Raw genomic sequence first — 20,853 nt, forward strand, 5'->3', positions numbered from 1 at the left:
GAGCGTTAATTAAAACGCTTTATATCGCACGAAGGTAACTGTAGAAAACCCTAGTGATCCACGGACGAATTTTCTCTATTCTGGAGAAATCCGGTCGCGTGCCGCGAGAAAATCCATAACCTTTTTCTTTCCGTAACCGGTTTATTCGTACTTTCCTTCTGCCCGAGTTACCTTTACAGTGGGGTGCAATGCGCTTTGGCTGGGTTCCCGATCTTCCCCTCGTGTTTTCTCCTCGCTGCCAATTACGGCGTTCCGAGAAGACGTGGCTCTAATGTTGCACGGTTGGACTAATTATCTTTGGGCTTCCCGACCGAGGTCTCGTTACAATGCTTCAAAGACGATCTCGACGAGAAAAATCACACGTCAGCGAATTATTACGAGCGTGAAAGTGACACGTGTGCGAAAGTGCCGCATAGCAAGACATAATAATTCATTTGAATCCTCTTACTTATGAAAATCCCCGTGAAAAAATACTCGATTCATATACATACGTGCTCCTGGATCTTAAGAACCTTCGATAGATTGATCGTGGAAGAATTAATTTTCTATCCATACTTAAAATATCAATTATTTCCACCTCGAAATATGATAATCATAATGATTATTTAAAGAAACATTTAACTTCGAAATTGACATTAAGTTTTATTATTTTAATTTTGTTATGGATTGTAAGGAATTTATCTTAAATAATACTCTTTTAGTTAAATAGATTTTTGTCAATTATTTTAAAACTTATATTACCAGTAATCAAATCCCATTAAATTAATTAATAATCAAATTACGATATTTCTAACACAAGGATTATAATACTTGTCTTATTCAGTATGAAATGGCGTTGATTCTCATTAATATTACTCCAAGATTACAATAATTATTAATGAATAAGAACTTTCTAATTGAATACACGTGAGAGTTCTTAATTTTAACCAATTTTCTTTAATTTCCTTCATCACATGGACATGAATTCAATTTATAACGTATTTAATAGAGCGTTCATAACGGGTTTTTTTTTTAGTCCACAAGTATTATACCTATTTAGACAATTATTTCTGTATAAAGAGAAACTATGTTCGACTAAATAGAATAATTTTGGGTTTGGAATACAGTATGCAATTAATCGATCTTTCTCATTCAAGGATCAAGGACGCTCAATCGTACACAACCATTCGGTGGGGGATAGTAATAACCATGTCAATTAAGGGATGCTTGTCACCAAGATGACCTCCACGAAACCAATCATCACGTTTTCGTGGCTGTTACGATCTTATAAGAGGCGCAGATTTAAGTCTGAATGGCTTGCATTCGTATTTATCTGTCTTCTGACAAGCTGCTCGGCCAGAAACAATCCACCACGTTTTCTCATCGACGGCCAAACGGAAATTATTCTCAGGTTGAAGGAAGGCCCTGAGACACCAGTCGGTAAGAATAAAACATACGAGAGTACATCAATTTTGTGACCCTTGTTAGTCGTTTATTCAATTTTTACGTATGCCTACAAGCATCATTATTAAAAAATAAATTGTAAAATTATTTCAACAAGAATGCTTTTTCTATCATCGATTAATTGAACAGTAAAAAAATTCATTGAATGAAAAATGTTAATTTATCATACAGTCAAACTAACTAATCCAACTGGCTCTAATAGAATACCGATATCTTTATTAACAAATCAACAAAATATTAGTTTCAAATGGTATTTATTTCCTCTAAAAACCGGTCATGAAAGCAGATTTTCAACGCAAAGGAAAAACTTATACACAAGTGAAATTATTAATGAATATATATGAAGTTATTTTAAGCACTTTCTCGTCATTTTATTGTACCATACGTTAACGTGAGATTTTACACTCGCCAAATATTACATAAAATTAAATTTAGTTTGCTTTCTTCCGAGATAATTCGAAACAACTTTCCAAACACGAACGTATATTACACTCGGTACAATAATGATTGGTTTTCGATGCTGAAAAATAATTATTAGTTTTCTTTTAGAATGCATCACGCTTTTGTTCCCCAACTTTTTATTTTTCAAACTACAAAGTGCATTATCGAGCGATGTTTGCGATCCGTTTAACTCAAAAAACAATGTAACCACAGAATGTTAATATAAATTCCAATCTGAAATGGAATCATCATATCAAATCTCGCACGAACAACACGTAACTTTTTGTCCCACATTCTCTTTTTCGTTACACATATCCAACAATCTACGGGAAAATGTTAAACAATACAGTTTCTAAAAGTGTGAATTACAGTTTATTAATAATCATGAGATAGAAGATATGAATTACATTTAATTGATTCTTTCCTTATAACATATACATATATTTGGACGATCTTTATCGTTATTTTATACAATATGAACATCTTGGACAACTTCTATTTTTTCAAGAACATATTTCTCATAGGTACTAATTGAACGTAATTCATAATTTGTAAATGTGAGTTAAATTTATTAATAAAATGTAACTGTTACTTCTCCAAAATTCATTGCTTAATATTTTGTATAGATTGTAAACCATACAGACTAGCAAAAAAATTGGAGAAATAATGTGCATTTAGTTGCAATCGAAAGCCGTAAGTTACTAAATTTGATATATCATACTTCGAGAAACGTTAGAGAAGCGGTGAACGATATTTATCGTTCTCGGTTAGTTGAGGAACAAATGTTGCAACGAACACACGCAACAAGTATAAAATTAACAACGTGAGATAATTTAGAATTGGAACGTTCATAAATGTTGCGTTGGCATTATTTTCTAGATCTGACCTGGATCGATGTAATGTAATTAGTTTACGAATTAATTATGTGTTTCGAGTTAAAGATACGATAAGGAAATTATTAGATGAAACGTTTAAATTATTCAACGCATTTGTATAAAAGATCAAGTCTGAAATAAAAGAGGAAAAGACAAATTTTCTCCTTACGTGCAACAAGTTCTTTTAATTATAAACTTCAATTAATTTGCGGTAGGCACGAACTTTTTAATTATTAATTGCAGCTACTTCTGAGTTATCCTAAGAGTATATAGTCTTCTCATAAATTTTATGAATAAAATTCAAAACATTCTGCTGTTCGTTAACTTAAATGCACAACTTTGGTAATGCTGTCAGTATGAAGTAAATATTATAATAGTTTGCAGAACGAAAGTCCACTACTGCCCGCGAGATCTTTTTTAACAATTCGTGAACGTTATTATTAAAATTCCAAAGAACAAATAATATCAAGAAATCATCTATGTTCCGTCCGGTCAGCTCGGGTTTTTCCGCTCGTTTATGGTGCCAGATGCGGAACCTTGACTTTGTCGAAAAAGTCTTCGAACATTCCGCATCTGGCAAATTTCATCGTAAAGCATTCAAGCGCTTTAGCTTTTCGAAAGTGCAAGGCCCGAGTTGACCGACGAAGGGCTGCATTGTTCCGCGGGTGGCACGGTCCTCTACAACGACCGTCGCCAACTCATGGAACAATGCAGCCATAAAACGTCTGCAACGCACGTGTAGCTAGGCGTAATTCGGAGTCCCGTTTTTTCCTCGGCAAAATTAACGGGGCCTTCGACTTGGGGAGGAAACCTCGGTCACCCTCGTCCAGGGTGAGATGGGACTCTTCCTCCTCCACGATCGCGCGAGGGAGAAGTTTCCTGGCCAACGGGGCAGGAAAGTCGATCCTCCTCCCCCAAGTCGATGGCCAATCGATAAACGGAAAAAGTCAACGCGAATCGGTTGACGAACCCCCAAAATCGCATCTCGGAGGGGGTTCGAGCCGAGGAGGAAACGGGCTCCGGACACTTCGACACTCGTCGCTGAAACCTCAGACAACAACGATCGAAATCTTTAACTCGTCGCTGAAATCTCAGAGTAAACGTTCCAAAATCTGCAGTTCCATCGTTTCGGGAACACTCGTCATTCGATCTTCGAAGAAATCGCAGCTTAGAAAGTTCAATCGTCTCGTGAACCATTCGTTGTTCAAAGATCATTTCGCGAAACTCAGCTCAAGCGGTTCGTGAGCAACAACTCGTGATTCGACATCAAAGAGAACATTCGAAACAATCCGGCAATTCAATAGTCGCTCAAGATTAATTTGGCGAGCGACGGCTAGGAGCCCGCGTACCACGAAGGTTAAGAGGGCCTTACAACCCCTCAGAGTTTAAAAGAAAACTCACGCGACTACCTGGCTAGTACCGCCGCGACGCGACGGTACGATTCATGTTTCGCGAAATGATTTTCGAACAACGAATGGTTCACGAGACGATTGAACTTTCTAAGCTGCGATTTCTTCGAAGATCGAATGACGAGTGTTCCCGAAACGATGGAACTGCAGATTTTGGAACGTTTACTCTGAGGTTTCAGCGACGAGTTAAAGATTTCGATCGTTGTTGTCTGAGGTTTCAGCGACGAGTGTCGAAGTGTCCGGAGCCCGTTTCCTCTTCGGCTCGAACCCCCTCCGTGACGCGATTTTGGGGGTTCGTCAACCGATTCGCGTTGACTTTTTCCGTTTATCGATTGGCCATCGACTTGGGGGAGGAGGATCGATTTTCCTGCCCCGTTGGCCAGGAAACTCCTCCCTCGCGCGATCGTGGAGGAGGAAGAGTCCCATCTCACCCTGAACGAGGGTGACCGAGGTTTCCTCCCCAAGTCGAAGGCCCCGTTAATTTTGCCGAGGAAAAAACGGGGCTCCGAATTACGCCTAGCTACACGTGCGTTGCAGACGTTTTATGGCTGCATTGTTCCATGAGTTGGCGACGGTCGTTGTAGAGGACCGTGCCACCCGCGGAACAATGCAGCCCTTCGTCGGTCAACTCGGGCCTTGCACTTTCGAAAAGCTAAAGCGCTTGAATGCTTTACGATGAAATTTGCCAGATGCGGAATGTTCGAAGACTTTTTCGACAAAGTCAAGGTTCCGCATCTGGCACCATAAACGAGCGGAAAACCCCGAGCTGACCGGACGGAACAATCTACGATCAATAAGAAAGACATATTTCACGACATACCATTGCAACCACTGTTCGTCAGGATTTAAAGGGCCTTTCTACTTTGTGGGATTTAAAAAATCCTTTTTTGCATTATCTTTTAGTATGTAGTCTCGAAAATATATCTACCAAATATTAAATTGAAATTTGAAAAACTAACGAAGTTATAGCCTGTTGAAATGTACAGCGCGCAAATATAACAACTGGATATGAAACTTTAAAACTGTTTTTTCTCGAAACTACATTTTTCGGCACTGTGTATGTGATAACGAAAATACTAGTCAAGATATCAACATGAAATTTATACAGTATCTTTAGAACTTGTCTCCCTATAGCATGAACTCGGATAATTGCGATATATGCAATACTTTTTCTTTTATTAACAAAAAAGTAACCGAATATATGAAAATATTCAGTATTTTTTGCCATTTTGCCATTTTGCCATTTTTTGTTTTTCTTGAAAAGGTCCTAGTTCATGCTATAACCACACTCATCTACATTAAGAATATCGTTGGTTTTTGGATTTCGGATAACTTGTTCGCAAGATATCACATACGCAATCGGGCGCCGTTCGTAAAAACTGTTGTTTGTTGATCAACAAAAACAGCGTAATCAATAGGTATTATGCGCTGCAAAAATTCGTAAATATAGCTAAATATAATATAATATATAATAAATGTATCTACAAAACACGGAATTAATCGCTCTTTAATAGCCCGCAAAAAAAAATCACAAAGAAACATGTATTTTTCGTGCCTATAAGGTAGAATGGCCCCTTAAGAATTCGCGATTAGGAGAGATATACTGACAATTTATTAAAAGAAAGATAATTCCCGAGTTGTAACGTGGTCATAACTTTACCTCCACAATGATCTAGTGGGAATATTGTACGAAGAATTAGCTAAAGTTTATTCTTGGGAATTTGGAGTTAAGACGTTATCAAAAGTTTAGCGAGGAATGTCATCAAACGTTGTAAAATTCCTTGGCATTTCCTTGTTCTATGGAAAACAATGGGCTTCATGTAAGATCCTGCATTTATAAATGGGATTCAACGCATCCCCAAACATCTTGAGTCGAGGAACTCAAGAAATCACAAAACGTTTAAATTCTTTTGTTATTAGACGACGTTTGTCAAATGTTCCTTGCTTGAACAAGTTTAAGTTTAGGTTGCTCAAAGTATGAGACAGGCTGATATTGCAGGGTGCAAGGAAGATCAGTTGCAAGTGGAAATCTAAGTTGTATCAGATTAGAAAATTGATACAACATTTGTAAAAGGTCTACGAGTAAGCAAAAAAAGACTATATCACGTCCATACTCTTCTTAATTACGGTACACTGGGTCAAATTGATTCTTATCCTTCTAAGAGAAAGTTATCAGCTTAGATACCAATCAAGGTATCAACCCGAAGAAGACGAAGTCTTGATTGATGGCGGAGCTTGTGACTTTCTCTTAGAAGGGTAAAAATCAATTTTACCTACGTTTCTCTTAACCCAGGACTAATCTTAATTTCTCTCTAGAATATTAAAGAGGCTAAGCATGAAATGTTACTCGTTCAAGCATTGGTTCTTTTCATGTTCTAACCAACCGTTTCTATTCAATTTTATATTAATTTTAAGGGCATTTCGACGATCGAAGCGTGAATCTCATGCTTTAACAAGCAAGATTTCATGATTTTCTCTTATAAAGTTTGCTTCTAAATTTTAGTCATCCATGACAATAACATTCAACTCGTTACATTATTAATAATAGATAAGAAAAGAACTTGAAAAATTCATGTTCGTCCTATGAAAGGGAAAACAAATAACTGTGACAAAAGTTTAACTTTATATGTTTAGGAGTTTGAGGTAAAAAAATTCCCAATAATCTAAGTATTGACCTAAAAAGCCCTTAAAGCCTTTCATCTTCCACGTACACGTGAACGTACCTCTAGTTTCCATACTTGTAAACAGTCTAATCAACGTTTCTGCGCATTTTAATTAATTACGCCCTTTATTCGCTGACGCATCGCGTTGCCATTCGTGCCGACTGGTTTCTGTTGCAGGCAGTTTAATTTACAGGCTTCGTGGCGTCGATCCTGACGGTGACAGCCTGACGTTCGGTGTTAGAGATCAACCTGGCAGCGACGTGATTCGGGTCGAGAAATTCAGTTCAAACGAGGCCAATATTTACCTGAACAAATTGCTGGACAGAGAGGTAAGTCCTCCTAAAGATGGATGATCTGTTTCGTTGCAATGGTCCCGCTTGACCGCCCGCGATACCAATCTCGCGAAATTGCTTCAAATGGTACTCTGAATGTTTCGTTTCTTTACTCTATAATTTGACAATGGGGGGAAAAACTTGCGTATTTTGTACAGGGAAAGGCACTCGAAACGTTCTTCTGTGTTTCTTCCGTCCTAAGTGAAAGTTTCAAGGATGCTCAAACATCATCGGCACTTTTTAAACGGAATAATATACTTATTTGTCCTTTAACGAAAGGATGATTCTATACAATTTTAAGCACAACCAAAAGAATAAAAGCAAATTGCTTGAGAAAATGGGTCACGAAGGTTGAAAATTTTACATACAAATAGACTCCGTAGATAATGTTTTCATTAATAGCTAACGTTTGAATCAGTACCATTAGTATTGTTCTAAATGTATTCAACGGTTACAACATACCATAATGCTTAAGTACACGTTAATTGTAATTTCCATATCCATCGTATTTCTTTTAATTCCTGAATAATCACGTTTCTGAAGAAACGCTCGTACGTAGAAAAAAACGTGCCATTGTTTCTTCAAACAATGCTGCATTCCTTTGTGCAATAGTAATTATAATTAAAAGCAAGTTAAGACAACCGATGATATGCCTTAAACAGAAAAGTGGTCGGCGGTGCATTTCATTAAATCGTAAGAAAAGCCAGAAAGCAGCTTTTACCTTGACTTGTTTTACACGAGACCCGGGAGAAGAAAATAATTTCTACGGTTTATTTCTCCGGTATTGTGTTTCTTTTACATCTCGCACGAGTGGTCACCGATTTTCGAAAAATCTTCTACGCAAAGAGCGTTCGATCATGGTAACAACAGTGTCGAACGTATTGAAGAGAAACTCAGGGACGTGTAACCGAGCAAGAGAAGCATGCAAATAGTGATCTGGGGTGGATCTATTCGTGGAAGTCATTATTTTGTCATCATCATCTCCTTTACGTGACCGTTAACATCGAAGTTAATTTCCTGTTAAAGGATACACCGTGCCTCAAAATTACTAGTTTGATGCTTCGTGTATCGTGACAAAGATTATTGGTATGGTTTTATAAAATCGAAACGACGATACGATTTCCTGAGCGACGATAGTTCCATGCACGCAACCTAGATTTTCTAATCGTACCATCATCTTAACTCATTTCTTTTAAACGTTGACTTACTTTACTTGTAAAGATTCATTAATCGACAGATTGTACGGTTCGTCTTCTTTCGATCACAGAATGTAGTATAATTTTAAATTATCAGAAATTACCCTCTGGCTTCAACTCCTGATTGTGTACAAACTCTTAAAATAACAGAGATTCATATGTCAAATCAATTTTGATATTGACATCTGCACGGTGGTGCAGTAGAACCTCGATTATTGCAATAATTGAGGTTTTCCAATATTCATAAATATTATTCCAAACATTCCTTCGAAATAATTTCATTCAAAAAATTTTGACCACTCGTTTATTTGTGCTACTCCTTTCAGTAACACACATATGTATATAATACTGTAATAAAAAAAAGGGAACACCAAGATTAGTTTGAACAAAGTGACAAGACCTTAAAGATCATTTTTGGTCACAGTAGTACCAGACTTTTGTAATGATTACTGACATAATAACCGAATGGGAAATAAATTTGTCGTCGATAGAAAAAGTATTTACGAATAATCGATCCGATTTTCTCAGGCCAGGGACGAGTACGCGTTGGTATTGACTTTGACGGACGGAAGGCTCGGCGAGGGAAATTTCCTCACGCAAAGTTTATTGCTGCTGGTAGAAGATGTTAACGACAACGTGCCAATCTTTCGATCACATCCAACGTCTTTGACAATACGAGAAGATTCTGGGCCGGGTATTTTGACAACGGTCGAGGCAAATGATGCGGATTTGGGAGTACACGGACAGGTAGTTTATTACCTGCAGGAACTGGACGGGGACAATGACGTGTTCAGCATCGCGACTGTCAATGGAAAAGGTGTCATCCGTCTCGTCGGTCGTTTGGATTATGAAAGGAAATATTTGTACCAGTTGAGAATTTTAGCGATCGATCGAGCAATAAACGAAAAGGTTTGTCCCTAGCATTCGAGCTTCCTTAATTCTTTAAAGAATTATCTATTAAAATTTCCCGCTTTGAATATAAGGGTACTGTTTACATTCTATTCAAGATAGAACCCCCATACAAAAGTTACGTTTGTGATAGAAAAGAACCTTGTACCTGCACGATAAACGTGTGTTGGAGTACGATAAACACGTTCGGAATAAATTAGCATCACATTCAAGTGTTTGAGAATTAAATTTTTAGCGAGGATAATTAAAATGAATTACAGACTATTTGGGGATAAAAATCTGGTGGAATGTCTGTCGATTTATCTCCAAATCTGCTCGTAATTATTTCAGGTAAATACAGGAACAACCGCGATACTCGTTAAGGTTCAAGACGTCGAGGATCAACCGCCTGAATTCATAACCATGACGCCTGTTGCCAGGATCAGTGAAAATGCCCGGATAGGCACGTCCGTTCTACAAGGTCCGCCTAATCACTACTACTGAAAACTACACATGTCATTTAACCCTGGAATACCATAGTGTAGTGGGATATTGCGTTCCCCATTCATCATTGTCACCGTTTTATTTGCAATTTCCATAGACTGTGTTTGTGGCCAAAGTGTCAGCAGACTGTAAAGTAGAAATCTGTGGTATTCAATATTCAGTTGCTAATAAAATAATAGTTTTCGACCGTTTAAGCTCTATTTTTAATTATTTTCGTGGCTTAAATATACAGTTTCTACTTTTTTCATTGAAAACTTTTATTTTTGCTCGACGAATAAAATCATTAAAAATAAATTATGAAGAATATTCGTAAAGGTTAACAAATTAAATTTTCAAACGTTTTGCAGTACGAGCGGTAGACGGCGACAAGGGAGTAAACAATAAAGTGACTTACAGCATCACCCGAGGGCCGAGATACTTATTCGATATAGACGCGACTTCCGGTCTGGTGTTCACCAGGGCGCAACTTGATAGAGAAGCGGAAGAAAATGCGGAAGGCGCCTTTGTCTTGGAAATCACCGTGAAGGAAGTGTCGAAAATAATACCTGCGCCGTCGGTCTCCACCGAAGTTACTATCATTCTTACGGACGTTAACGATGAGACTCCGAAGTTCCGAAGTACGCGATACCGTGCTGAGATAAATGAAAATGCACCGCACAATACACCGGTTAATTTCATCGGAGATGCGATACCGGAAGTTTACGATCACGACTTGGTGAGAAACGAACGTTAAAGAATTTCACGGGACGTTTGTAAAACTTGTAAGAAACATTTATAGAGCACGAAGTTTCATCAATACCCGTAAACGCAATAATATAATTATTGCCACTATACGAATTATTAATTTAGAATAATCCAATGAAACAATTTTTCAGGGATCAAATGGTACTTTTAGAATATTCATCGAAGGTGACGACGGAATGTTCGACGTGACGCCATTTAGAGGAATCAACGAAGCTCCTTTTCTGATACGCGTCAAGAATTCTAGCAAATTGGATTTTGAAACGAAAAAAGGTATTGAAATCTTTAAGCAACGCCAAAGAAAGACTAGTTAAGAGTAAAATAACACTTTTTCTTTAATCATGATATAACCATCACCAATACATATGATTTTAATTTTAATTTTATATTTTCAGAGATAAATTTTACGTTAATCGCCAAGGAAGTAGTATCAGTAGCGCCAAAATACAGCATGGTTCCAGTGACTGTATTCATAAAAGATCAAAACGACAATTACCCGGAATTCACCGAAAACTCGTACGAGGTATCGATTCCAGAAAATTGCGCTGCAGGAACCACAGTGGCATGGGTTCAAGCATTAGACGAGGATAGTGGCAATTTTGGAACTCGTGGAATCAGATACACGTATTTGGGAGGCAGTATTGCCCATGCGTAAGCTAACGAGTTGGAAATACTACATGATTTGAGAATAGTGCAAATTTTATTCAAAACAGAAATACTAAGTTTCTTTAATTGTAGACTATCAATGGATCCTTTGACTGGTGTGATCACGGTTAAAATAGCGGGTTTGAGTTTTGATCGAGAACTAGTGGCTCGACATTATTTAACTATCGAGGCAAGAGACGATCTGGGCAAAGGTAATCAAAATACGGTCCAATTAATTGTGAATATTAATGACGTCAACGATAACGCCCCCGTGTTTCTGCAAAACAAATACGAGGCTGTGCTTTTGGAAAACGAAGATCATTTCGAATCGCCATTGATCGTCGAAGCCTTTGACATCGATTTAAATGGTTTGCATTCTACTCGATTATTTACTAAATTGTAGATATAAAAATATATTTCTGTATTAGTTATCTTGATCTTAAGAAAAGCGGCTGTTGAACTATCAGTACATTGTGTTTTCTCGTTACAATTCGTTTTTAAACAAGTTTTAAATTTATCACAACTACTTTTATCAAGAATGAAATATGAGTGTTCTAAAACGGTCGAGAAAGTATGAAGATTAATTTTACTAAACTTTCTCTAGGTACTAAGAACAGCGAAGTGATCTATGCTATAGTTGCGGGTGAATTTTCGCGGAACTTTAGCATCGATCCAAAGCGAGGTATAATCATTCCAACGACACCTTTGGATTATGAAGCATTGCCTATAAGTCAAGGGCACAAAGAGACATCGGTGCGTCCGCTGAGACTGACAGTACGAGCCAGAGACGCGGGCACACCGAGTTTGAGCTCCAACGCACCATTAATAATTTATTTAAAGGATATTAACGATAATGCACCTGCCTTTGAGAGAACATTATACAAAAGAAGCATTCCTGAAGACTTGGCTGGTGGTACCAGCATAGTTCAGGTAATATTAGAAGAAAATTATAATTTTATGCGCAACTAGTATAGTAAAATATTGCTATCATTAATCCTTTGAGGTAGTATGCCTGCTCTTAGCCAGTCAAGTGCTTTTATCGTTCTGGTCGTATGTCTACTCTCAACCATCGTAGTTAAAATAGTTATATACGCTTCAAAAATACACAGGATTCGATTAGATTTTACGACTTTTGTTATAAGTGTAATTACACCACTTTTGCTGCATAAAATATTTAATAAAGTGTGCATATAACGATAGAAAAATATAACATATAATTTTTGTTATCAAATAGAACTGAATATTATTGCGTTAAATGTATGTAAAGTCTAAAAGAACATCTTTCTATATAAAAAAAAAGGTAGGCTTGTATAACGTTTTTGTTGTTCTTCTTTCCGAGCATTTATGTAAAATTTCCATGGGCGTGGTTCTTAAATAATAATTTATGGATTATCATCTTGGCTCCCCGCTGTGTTTTCGAGAGTCACTATACTTGTTCTGCCGAGCATAGATTATGGGTCGTAGGTAACGCGGAGTTCCAGGAAGTGGCCATAACTCTACGACAGCTAACGAGACAAAAAACCAAGACAATTATAGAGACAAGACTGTACAAGATGTTCCATAAATGTAAAACGATAATTCACAAAGTGAATATATGTATACAGGGTGTTCGGCCACCTCTAGCAAAAATTTTAATGAGCGATAGTAGAGGCCAAAATAAGACGAAAATCAAGAATACTAATTTGTTGATGGTAGCTTCGTTAAAAAGTTATTAACAATTAAATTCAAAAATTTCAAATCGTTCTAAAAAAATTATTTTCGGTTGCGGGGATCAATTACAATCATTTTTTATCATTACACATATCTCCGAAATCGTACGCACTTTCGAGAAAAAAATTCCTTACTGAAAATCCAATTAGGTGCCTAAATTTTTCAACGGTGAAAAAAAATTGCAAATCGTTGTGGAAAAATTATTTTCGGTTGCGGGGGTCAATTACAATCAGTTTTTGTCATTAGACATACCCACGAAATCCAGCCCACTTTCGAGAAAAAAAATAGAGAAGGTGTGAAATTAATCGAGAAAATTAAAAAATTGCAAATCGTTGTGGAAAAATTATTTTCGGTTGTAGGGTTCAATTACAGTCATTTTTGGTGAATAGACATACCCCCGAAATCTTGCGCATTTTCGAGAAAAAAATTCAGTAAGGGCGACACTTTAAACGTTAATAACTTTTTAACGAAGCTTCCATCAACAAATTGGTATTCTTGATTTTTGTCTTATTTTGGCCTCTACTATCGCTCATTAAAATTTTTGCTAGAGGTGGCCGAACACCCTGTATATTAAAACAACTTAAAAATGTTATACAAACATAGGTTATACGTAGTCTCCAAATTTGTTGTAACATAAAACGTTTTAAGGAAGACATTAATATATTTCCATCATATTAATTTCTTTCTTATTTTTTTTCAATAAAATCACATTCTTCTAGCAAAAAAAATTTTTTTACAAATGAAAGAAACATTTCAGCCTTCGAAACAACGAAAACAACCACCTGTATCAGTTAAGATCATCCAACATCATTTTAGTAATTAATACAGTAACAAAAGATCTTTGTTGCAGGTTAAAGCTTGGGACAAAGATCTATCATCGCCAAACAACAAACTAGTTTACAGAATTCAAAGCGGTGCAGGCGACAAGTTCGTCATTAGTCCGGAGACAGGCGTGATTAGGGTTGCTCCTGGCTCTAATTTAGATCCGGATCTCACTTCACCAAAAACTACGAGATACAGTTTGAATGTTCTCGCGATAGACAGTGGAACAGAAATTCAAAGAACGGCTGAAGTTCTTGTCAATATCACCATTGTAGACGTTAATAATAAACCACCGATTTTCATTGAACCCGGTACAGTTACTATTCGCGAAAACACTCAGGTATGTATACATGCTAATTGTGCATTTTATGTGCTATAATACTCTAATCTAATATAAATATAAAATCTAAATAACGTACAAGCAATTATAATGGTGTAATAATCTGTTAAGAACATAATGTTTCTGTTAACTATTGTGTTTAACTTTTTTCGTTTTGCTCATTTGGTCTCCGTATTTGAATCATTTATTTATCAGGTTGGAGCGTATGTACACCGTGTTATTGCCAATGATCCAGACATAGCACCGATTCTGCGATATCGCATCGATCCGAACTCATCCGAGGCAAGGAACGAAGAAGGAACGCTAATTAAAATTCAAGAATACGATTATTTGTCCGCGTTAGAATTAAACGCACTCGATGGCTTGCTACGAGTAGTCAAACTGATTGACAGAGAAAGAGTGGAAACGATACGATTGGGTCTTGTCGTCGAAGATTTGGCGGCAATTAAAGGTGTACAAACTGCATTCGGTTAGTAAGAAATATTCTCGATAGAAAATAATTATTTTTTCGTTTTCTATTTAATATTTCAAGCTACTATCTACTTTATGACTAATGTATTTGATCCAATGATAGAGCAACGTCATTATGCCCCTCTTTATAATACGACTTGTCAAGATTTGAAAGCTATTCCCCTTCATATATTACATTTTCATTCATAATTTATGCAAGACACAAAATTAAAAATGATATAAGCAAGGTAATGAACTCAATTGAAAACATAATGAAACTTAAAGGATTTTAAGGTATATAACATGATCTAAAATAAGAATGTATAAACTATCGATGACCATGACCTGTTAATGCGCCCTTAAATAAAATAAAATAAAAAAATAATTACAATAGAATAAATGTACAATGAAATGATTTTGATATAAATTTTAGCTATGCTGAACATCATAATCGAGGATGAAAATGATAACAATCCGAGGTTCAGAAGGCCATTTTATAGACGGTCAGTGACGGAGAACAGTAAAAATGGTGTTAATATTGCCAACATTGTGGCTGACGACGCCGATAAAAATCGTAGCATTACGTATTCTTTAGAGAGTCCAAAGGAATTGGCAGATTTAGTACATCTTGATTCTGAAACTGGGGAAATGGTTGTCGCAAATAAAATTGATCGGGAGCAATATTCCTGGCTTAATCTAACCGTCAGAGCCACTGATTCAGGAATACCGCCAAGGTAAAATCAATTTTTGAATAGCCAGCCTTTCAATTTGTTAAAACGTACATCCATGAAAACATAGTTTAAAATGACAGCAATGTTCTTAAATTTTACATCACTTTATTCAAATGTACCGCATATCACGCAACTACTATTTAAATTTATGAGAAAAAATATAATCAGTACAGAAAAGGAAAATCTAAAGCAACATTTCTGTTATTATGACAAATTCCATTTATAGATCAAGTCTCTCAGACGTATATGTCCAAGTATTGGATGAAAATGACAACAATCCATATTTTGTGACCGATATCACTAATTTAACTGTCATGGAAAATGCTAAGATTGGCACAGAGATTGCTGTTATTCAAGCTAAAGATCCTGATAGTGGTGATTATGGAAAAATCACGTATTTACTGGATAGAATGTCATCTCAAGTAAGAAATAGAATTATTAGTTCTCATTAAATTTTTTTCCACTGAAATCCTAATAAATTCTAAAAACTAACGTAAACAGTAACAATTTAACCCTGCGGGGACACCTTTGTTCTTTAACCAATTGAAGTGTTTTAAGAATTTTGAAAAAATTCAGGTATTACCTCTGACATCTTAAGAATGTATTACAATGATAATATTGATCAAATTGTTTATTATTTTTTATGTATGCAAATGTAAACAAAAGAATGCAGAAAATTAATTTTTACTTAAAATCAACTTTGCTTAAAAAGACTTGTGGCGTCCACACAGGATTAAATAAATTATTAAATAAAGTGAGAAATCGTTTTTTGGTACAGGGAACTTTCGCTATTCATCCTGAATGTGGTGCTCTAACTGTAGCTGATTCTATCGATTGGGAAACTAAACAAAATTATATTCTAGTCATAGAGGCGTGGGATAACTATCAGTTCGGTTACACAGCTGGAGAATCGAGAAACGCCTTCAAACAAATCCAGTAAGTTAAATTGTTTTTATGATTTGAGACAGAAAATATTACTCTGGAAAGATAAATTGTCATAATTACTATACTACGAATTAAACCAAAATAGCTTGATCAACTACGATGCCAATTTTAAAACGATTTCTGTTTTGTTTGAAGATAAAAAAAATGACAAAGAAAAGAGTCGTATGATATAAACAAATTTATCCTGTTCAGTGTTTTCATAAGTACAACGATGCATTTTATTGTATATTAGTATTCTAATTCTACAATTTCTAATTCAGAATATTGAAACGTCATTTTTTAGTGTTAAATACATTAAGAAATGAATTGAAAAAAAATAAAAATCACATTTTTAAAGAGTCACAGTAACAGATGTTAATGACAATCCACCGAAAATGGACATACCTGCAACATGCATCACTATATCGGAGTTCCATGACGTCAAAGACTTAATTTTTGTAATTAAAGCAAAAGACGTCGACGATCCAACGACTCCCAATGGTCGCGTGAAGATTAGAATCCTTTCTGGAAACGAACTAGGTTTGTGCAAACAATTTTGTACAACAACAGCTTCTTTACTTTATAAATTAACTATCGCGAAGCTTCGTATCTACAGAAGCTGCAAATGAGTAATGTAAATTTATTTATGCTCTAGGTTTATTCATCCTAGAGCAGAAAGATTATTGGACCGCGAATCTAAAAGCGGTTCACTCGCTTCGAGGGAAATTCGGAAATTATTCATTGCCTTTGGAAGTACGAGATCTCGGTAGTCCCGCTAACAAAGACACGTCAGTTCTAAATATTTGCGTCACAGATTACAACGACAATCCACCAATGTTTATTAGTCCGCAACATAACACAACGATCCGGGTACCAGAGGTGATTATTGACCATTCACGCCTAAATTAGCCAGAAATAAGTAAACTACGATCTGTATTCGTATTATTACAAATGAAATGATTTACAGAACGTAACAGTTGGGACGCAAATTATTCAAATTGAAGCCCATGATGCTGACACTGGTCCAAACGGTGACGTTCATTACCGCCTGAAGCAAGATTTGGCTGGCCATTGGAGAACTTTTCACATCGACGATAGAACCGGAATTATTTCATTGAAACTTCCACTGGATAGGGAAATTCAAAAATTATACGAGGTACTTTAAACACACAAGAATAAAATGTGAATAGAAGTATTGAACTAATATCTTCTGGTGTCTAAAAATCTTTTTTATCTAACTTTTCTCCCATAAAACAACATTCACTCAACAAAAATATAATTCGTACGCAGATCAGAGTGGAAGCATACGATCTAGGTACTCCGACCCCTCTAAGTTCGGATCTAGATCTAATAATTTACGTTCGGAACATCAACGACTACGAGCCACAATTTTTGGTGGATATTTTCAACACTAACTTCACGGAAGAACAACTTCCCGGATCGGAAATGGTTTTACTTCCGCAGACTGTGGATAGAGACGAAGTCGACGATCTCGACGATCCCCCTGCACAAGTCTGTTACTTTATAGTCAGCGGAAACGAAGATGGATTATTCGCCCTCGATATTTTCAAACACGAATTGAGCGTGAGTTTTAATAAATACAAAAGAAACGATACATAGAGAAATACTTACTCTAAAGAATTTAATGATAAATATACACATTTTAATGTTTAAAATTTATTTAGAGCTAGGATCACTGAAATCTATATTTTATTTTGGTAAATATTTTCAGACCGCCAAATTTTTGGATAGAGAACAACAGCAGCAACACTTGTTAATTATAAAAGCGACGGAAGACTGCAATACAATTCCAGCGAACGAGAGTTTTTACGACGAAACTGCCGACGATACTACTTTAAAAGTCATTATAGACATAATCGATGTAAACGATAATCCACCGAAGTTTGTTAGTAAAATATTCACGGGAGGCGTTACTACAGAAGCTGACTTTGGCACGCAGTTTATGCACGTACAGGTAAAACATTATTCTTACAAAGTTATTTCCAAAAAAAATGAATATCAAGCACTAGTAACTAAATTGTTAATACTCTTGACATCAACAACATTTTAATAAAATTTTAAATATAATAAAAGTGACTAGAAATGACTGGTATAAATAATTTGAATAGAATATATATTTTGAAAATAATTTATATCAGCTGTATCAAGCAATAAAATTCGTATGACTGTTCTAGGCAATCGATCTAGATGCAGGCGAGAACGCAGTAATTAATTATTACCAAATTGGCAAAATGCACATGACTTTAACTGAGGGACTGGACGATATTCAATTACAACCTTTTCTCGTTAACAAACTCACTGGAGTAGTGAGCCTAAATTTTGATCCCCAAAGAGGAATGAAAGGATACTTTGACTTTATGGTACGTTGAATCGATTTTAATAAAACACATTTAATATTATTGAAAAAAATAAATTTTGATTAATCAATTCAAATAGGTCATAGCCAACGATACGCACGGTTTGCAAGATTCTGCAAGGGTATTTATATATTTATTACGAGAGGACCAAAGAGTTCGTTTCGTGCTGCGACAGCATCCACCGGAAATTCGGAATCGAATAGAAACGTTCAGAGAGTAAATATGAAAAATTTTATTTATGAAATTGTCAATGGAATTTAAATAATTTTTTCTTATCCAAAGGAACAATTCCCATTTATATTAGTTCTAGACAAAGTGAACACAGAATTAATTATTATCATTATTTGCTCACAATTAATAATTCGAACTTTCAGGACACTGGGCAACGTGACCGGCGCGATAGTCAATATCGACGAATACAAAACCCACGAGAATCACGACGGTTCGGTCGATCGGACGAAAACGGACTTGTACTTGCATCTAGTAAATCGCCGTGACAACTCCATCCTCGAAGTGTCCGAGGTTCTCGAATTAGTCGACAGAAATATTGAGAAGCTCGATAGTTTGTTCAAGGAATTCAACGTTCTCGACACGCAAGCGGCACAGTATCAGCCAATTGTTCAGTACGAGCAAGCAGGGACGACTTTTTGGCTACTGACTTTGACCCTGTTTCTGGGAGCTTTGCTAATTTTGTGCATAGCGTTGTGCCTTTCGCAAAGGGCCTCGTTTCGAAGGCAGCTGAAAGCAGCGAACGCCTCTCCTTTCGGTAAGTGTCAAGCATAATGTTCAAAATTTTGGTAACAGAATAAAACCTATCGCTTACAAATATATTTTCTTCGTGATATATTCAAATTCGTCTATTAACGTGAGATTTTGAGACAAAACTGTGCTTAAAATGACAATTAAAACTGTAAATTGTACTGGCAAATGAACAAATCTCAAACGATAAAATAAAACAAGCAATTATTCGTATTTATAATCGGTGAACACCGTTTCTCTGTCAAGGTACTTCGGATGCAGAATTTATTAGAGGACCAGGACGCGTTCCTAACACGAATAAACATAGTGTGGAAGGTTCTAATCCAATATGGATGCATGCTTACGAGAATGAGTGGTTCAAAAGCGACGAATCCGTGAGTCACACGTCCGAGAGGGATTCTCTCGATGAGAATGCACTGAACAACGAAGAATTGATGAACGAAGTAAACACAAACCAAAGACATGAAGATAAACCATATTATATCGAGCCAAGAGTCTCATCCATTTCAAGGTAAACACATTTTTCTTCACAAATGATTTGGCGTATCTTAAAAGTGTACTATGATGAATAACAAAAAATATTATTTCAGCTTAGAAAGCCTCGCGAACATTGCAAACATTCCAAACAACTTCCATCGAAACTCGTCGCTACATCGAACACACAACACGATTGTCAATCCTTTAGGCAAGAAAATCGAAACGACAGAACTGTAATCGAACAAGGATGGGCAACACTTCCGACAAATACATTTCTTTAAGTGCTAATATCCGTACACTCGTAAGAGAACTGTAAATTTAGAAGTGATCGTGTAAATAGTCACACATCGTACAAACGATAGAAATATTTAATATTTATTTTATAATAAATTTAAATATCATTAAATATTATATACTATCAGAATTTTATTATCTATAACTCATGCTCTACATCGAATATGAAATAAAGCCAAATGATTATTCCAACGAATCTCGTTTTTAGATGCGTAAAAAATTGACTACGGTCGATATATGAAGCAATTGCATATTGATGATCTCTGCACACTAACCCCTGTGTTAGAATGTTTTGTACACCTTTGTATATTTTTCTGAGAAATAAACAATAATTCGATAATGTTCAGAATTCTTTTCTTTTGGTAACGATAAACGATTATTTATTGTTGACTTCGATGCGTATTCTAAAAGTTGTTTATACACGGTAGTTCTGCAATATTTCTAACAATTACGATTTGAAATAAAAATTAGTTTCTCATCACATTCAAGTTTATTAGAATTCCTTAAGTCAGCGGTTTTTTAAATAATATTTAACTACTGCATTTTAAAAAATATTCGGACTACAGTAAAACACTTTATAAGTATATTCTACAATGCCGTAAATAAATCTCCGGTATAATCATGCTGGAGTTCTACTAATCACGTACTATTACACACGACGAAACTTATCACGAATAAAATCGTAATTAAAACCTTTGCGATGGAATCCTTTTTCTTTAATAAGAAAGAGTAGTAACTATCGCGAGGTGGACAGCCTGTGTAGATAATATCGTGAAACGAAATACCGGTAAGCGAAGAATCCATTGTTAAAATGGAAATTAGCTGGACGTA

At 35.9% G+C, this 20,853-nt stretch overlaps 1 protein-coding gene across 1 annotated transcript; it reads left to right on the forward strand.

Moving 5' to 3' along the window:
* Positions 1–1,217: 1,217 nt before the first annotated feature.
* On the forward strand, positions 1,218–20,195 carry LOC122404519 (cadherin-23). The gene is made up of 24 exons (XM_043408556.1): positions 1,218–1,419; positions 7,009–7,160; positions 8,888–9,268; positions 9,599–9,728; positions 10,099–10,466; positions 10,627–10,765; positions 10,888–11,143; positions 11,231–11,505; positions 11,742–12,067; positions 13,698–14,009; positions 14,205–14,478; positions 14,893–15,193; positions 15,417–15,612; positions 15,969–16,126; positions 16,473–16,654; positions 16,770–16,993; positions 17,082–17,270; positions 17,405–17,698; positions 17,847–18,089; positions 18,310–18,495; positions 18,572–18,708; positions 18,867–19,258; positions 19,498–19,762; positions 19,842–20,195. The coding sequence occupies exons 1-24, from the start codon at positions 1,218–1,220 to the stop codon at positions 19,963–19,965; spliced, it is 5,706 nt and encodes a 1,901-aa protein (XP_043264491.1). The 3' UTR covers positions 19,966–20,195.
* The last annotated feature ends 658 nt before the right edge of the window (positions 20,196–20,853 follow it).

Source organism: Colletes gigas, unplaced genomic scaffold, assembly GCF_013123115.1.
Source record: "Colletes gigas isolate AHSC1104 unplaced genomic scaffold, ASM1312311v1 Colletes_gigas_Sc00001, whole genome shotgun sequence".
In the NCBI taxonomy this organism is placed as follows: domain Eukaryota; kingdom Metazoa; phylum Arthropoda; class Insecta; order Hymenoptera; family Colletidae; genus Colletes; species Colletes gigas.

Excerpts from the sequence above, each read along its gene's own strand:
- LOC122404519 (XM_043408556.1), top strand. The coding sequence starts at position 1,218 with ATGACCTCCACGAAACCAATCATCACGTTTTCGTGGCTGTTACGATCT. Across the intron at positions 9,269-9,598 it reads ATCGAGCAATAAACGAAAAG|GTAAATACAGGAACAACCGC; the intron begins GTTTGTCCCTAG and ends TAATTATTTCAG. Across the intron at positions 10,766-10,887 it reads GGATTTTGAAACGAAAAAAG|AGATAAATTTTACGTTAATC; the intron begins GTATTGAAATCT and ends TTATATTTTCAG.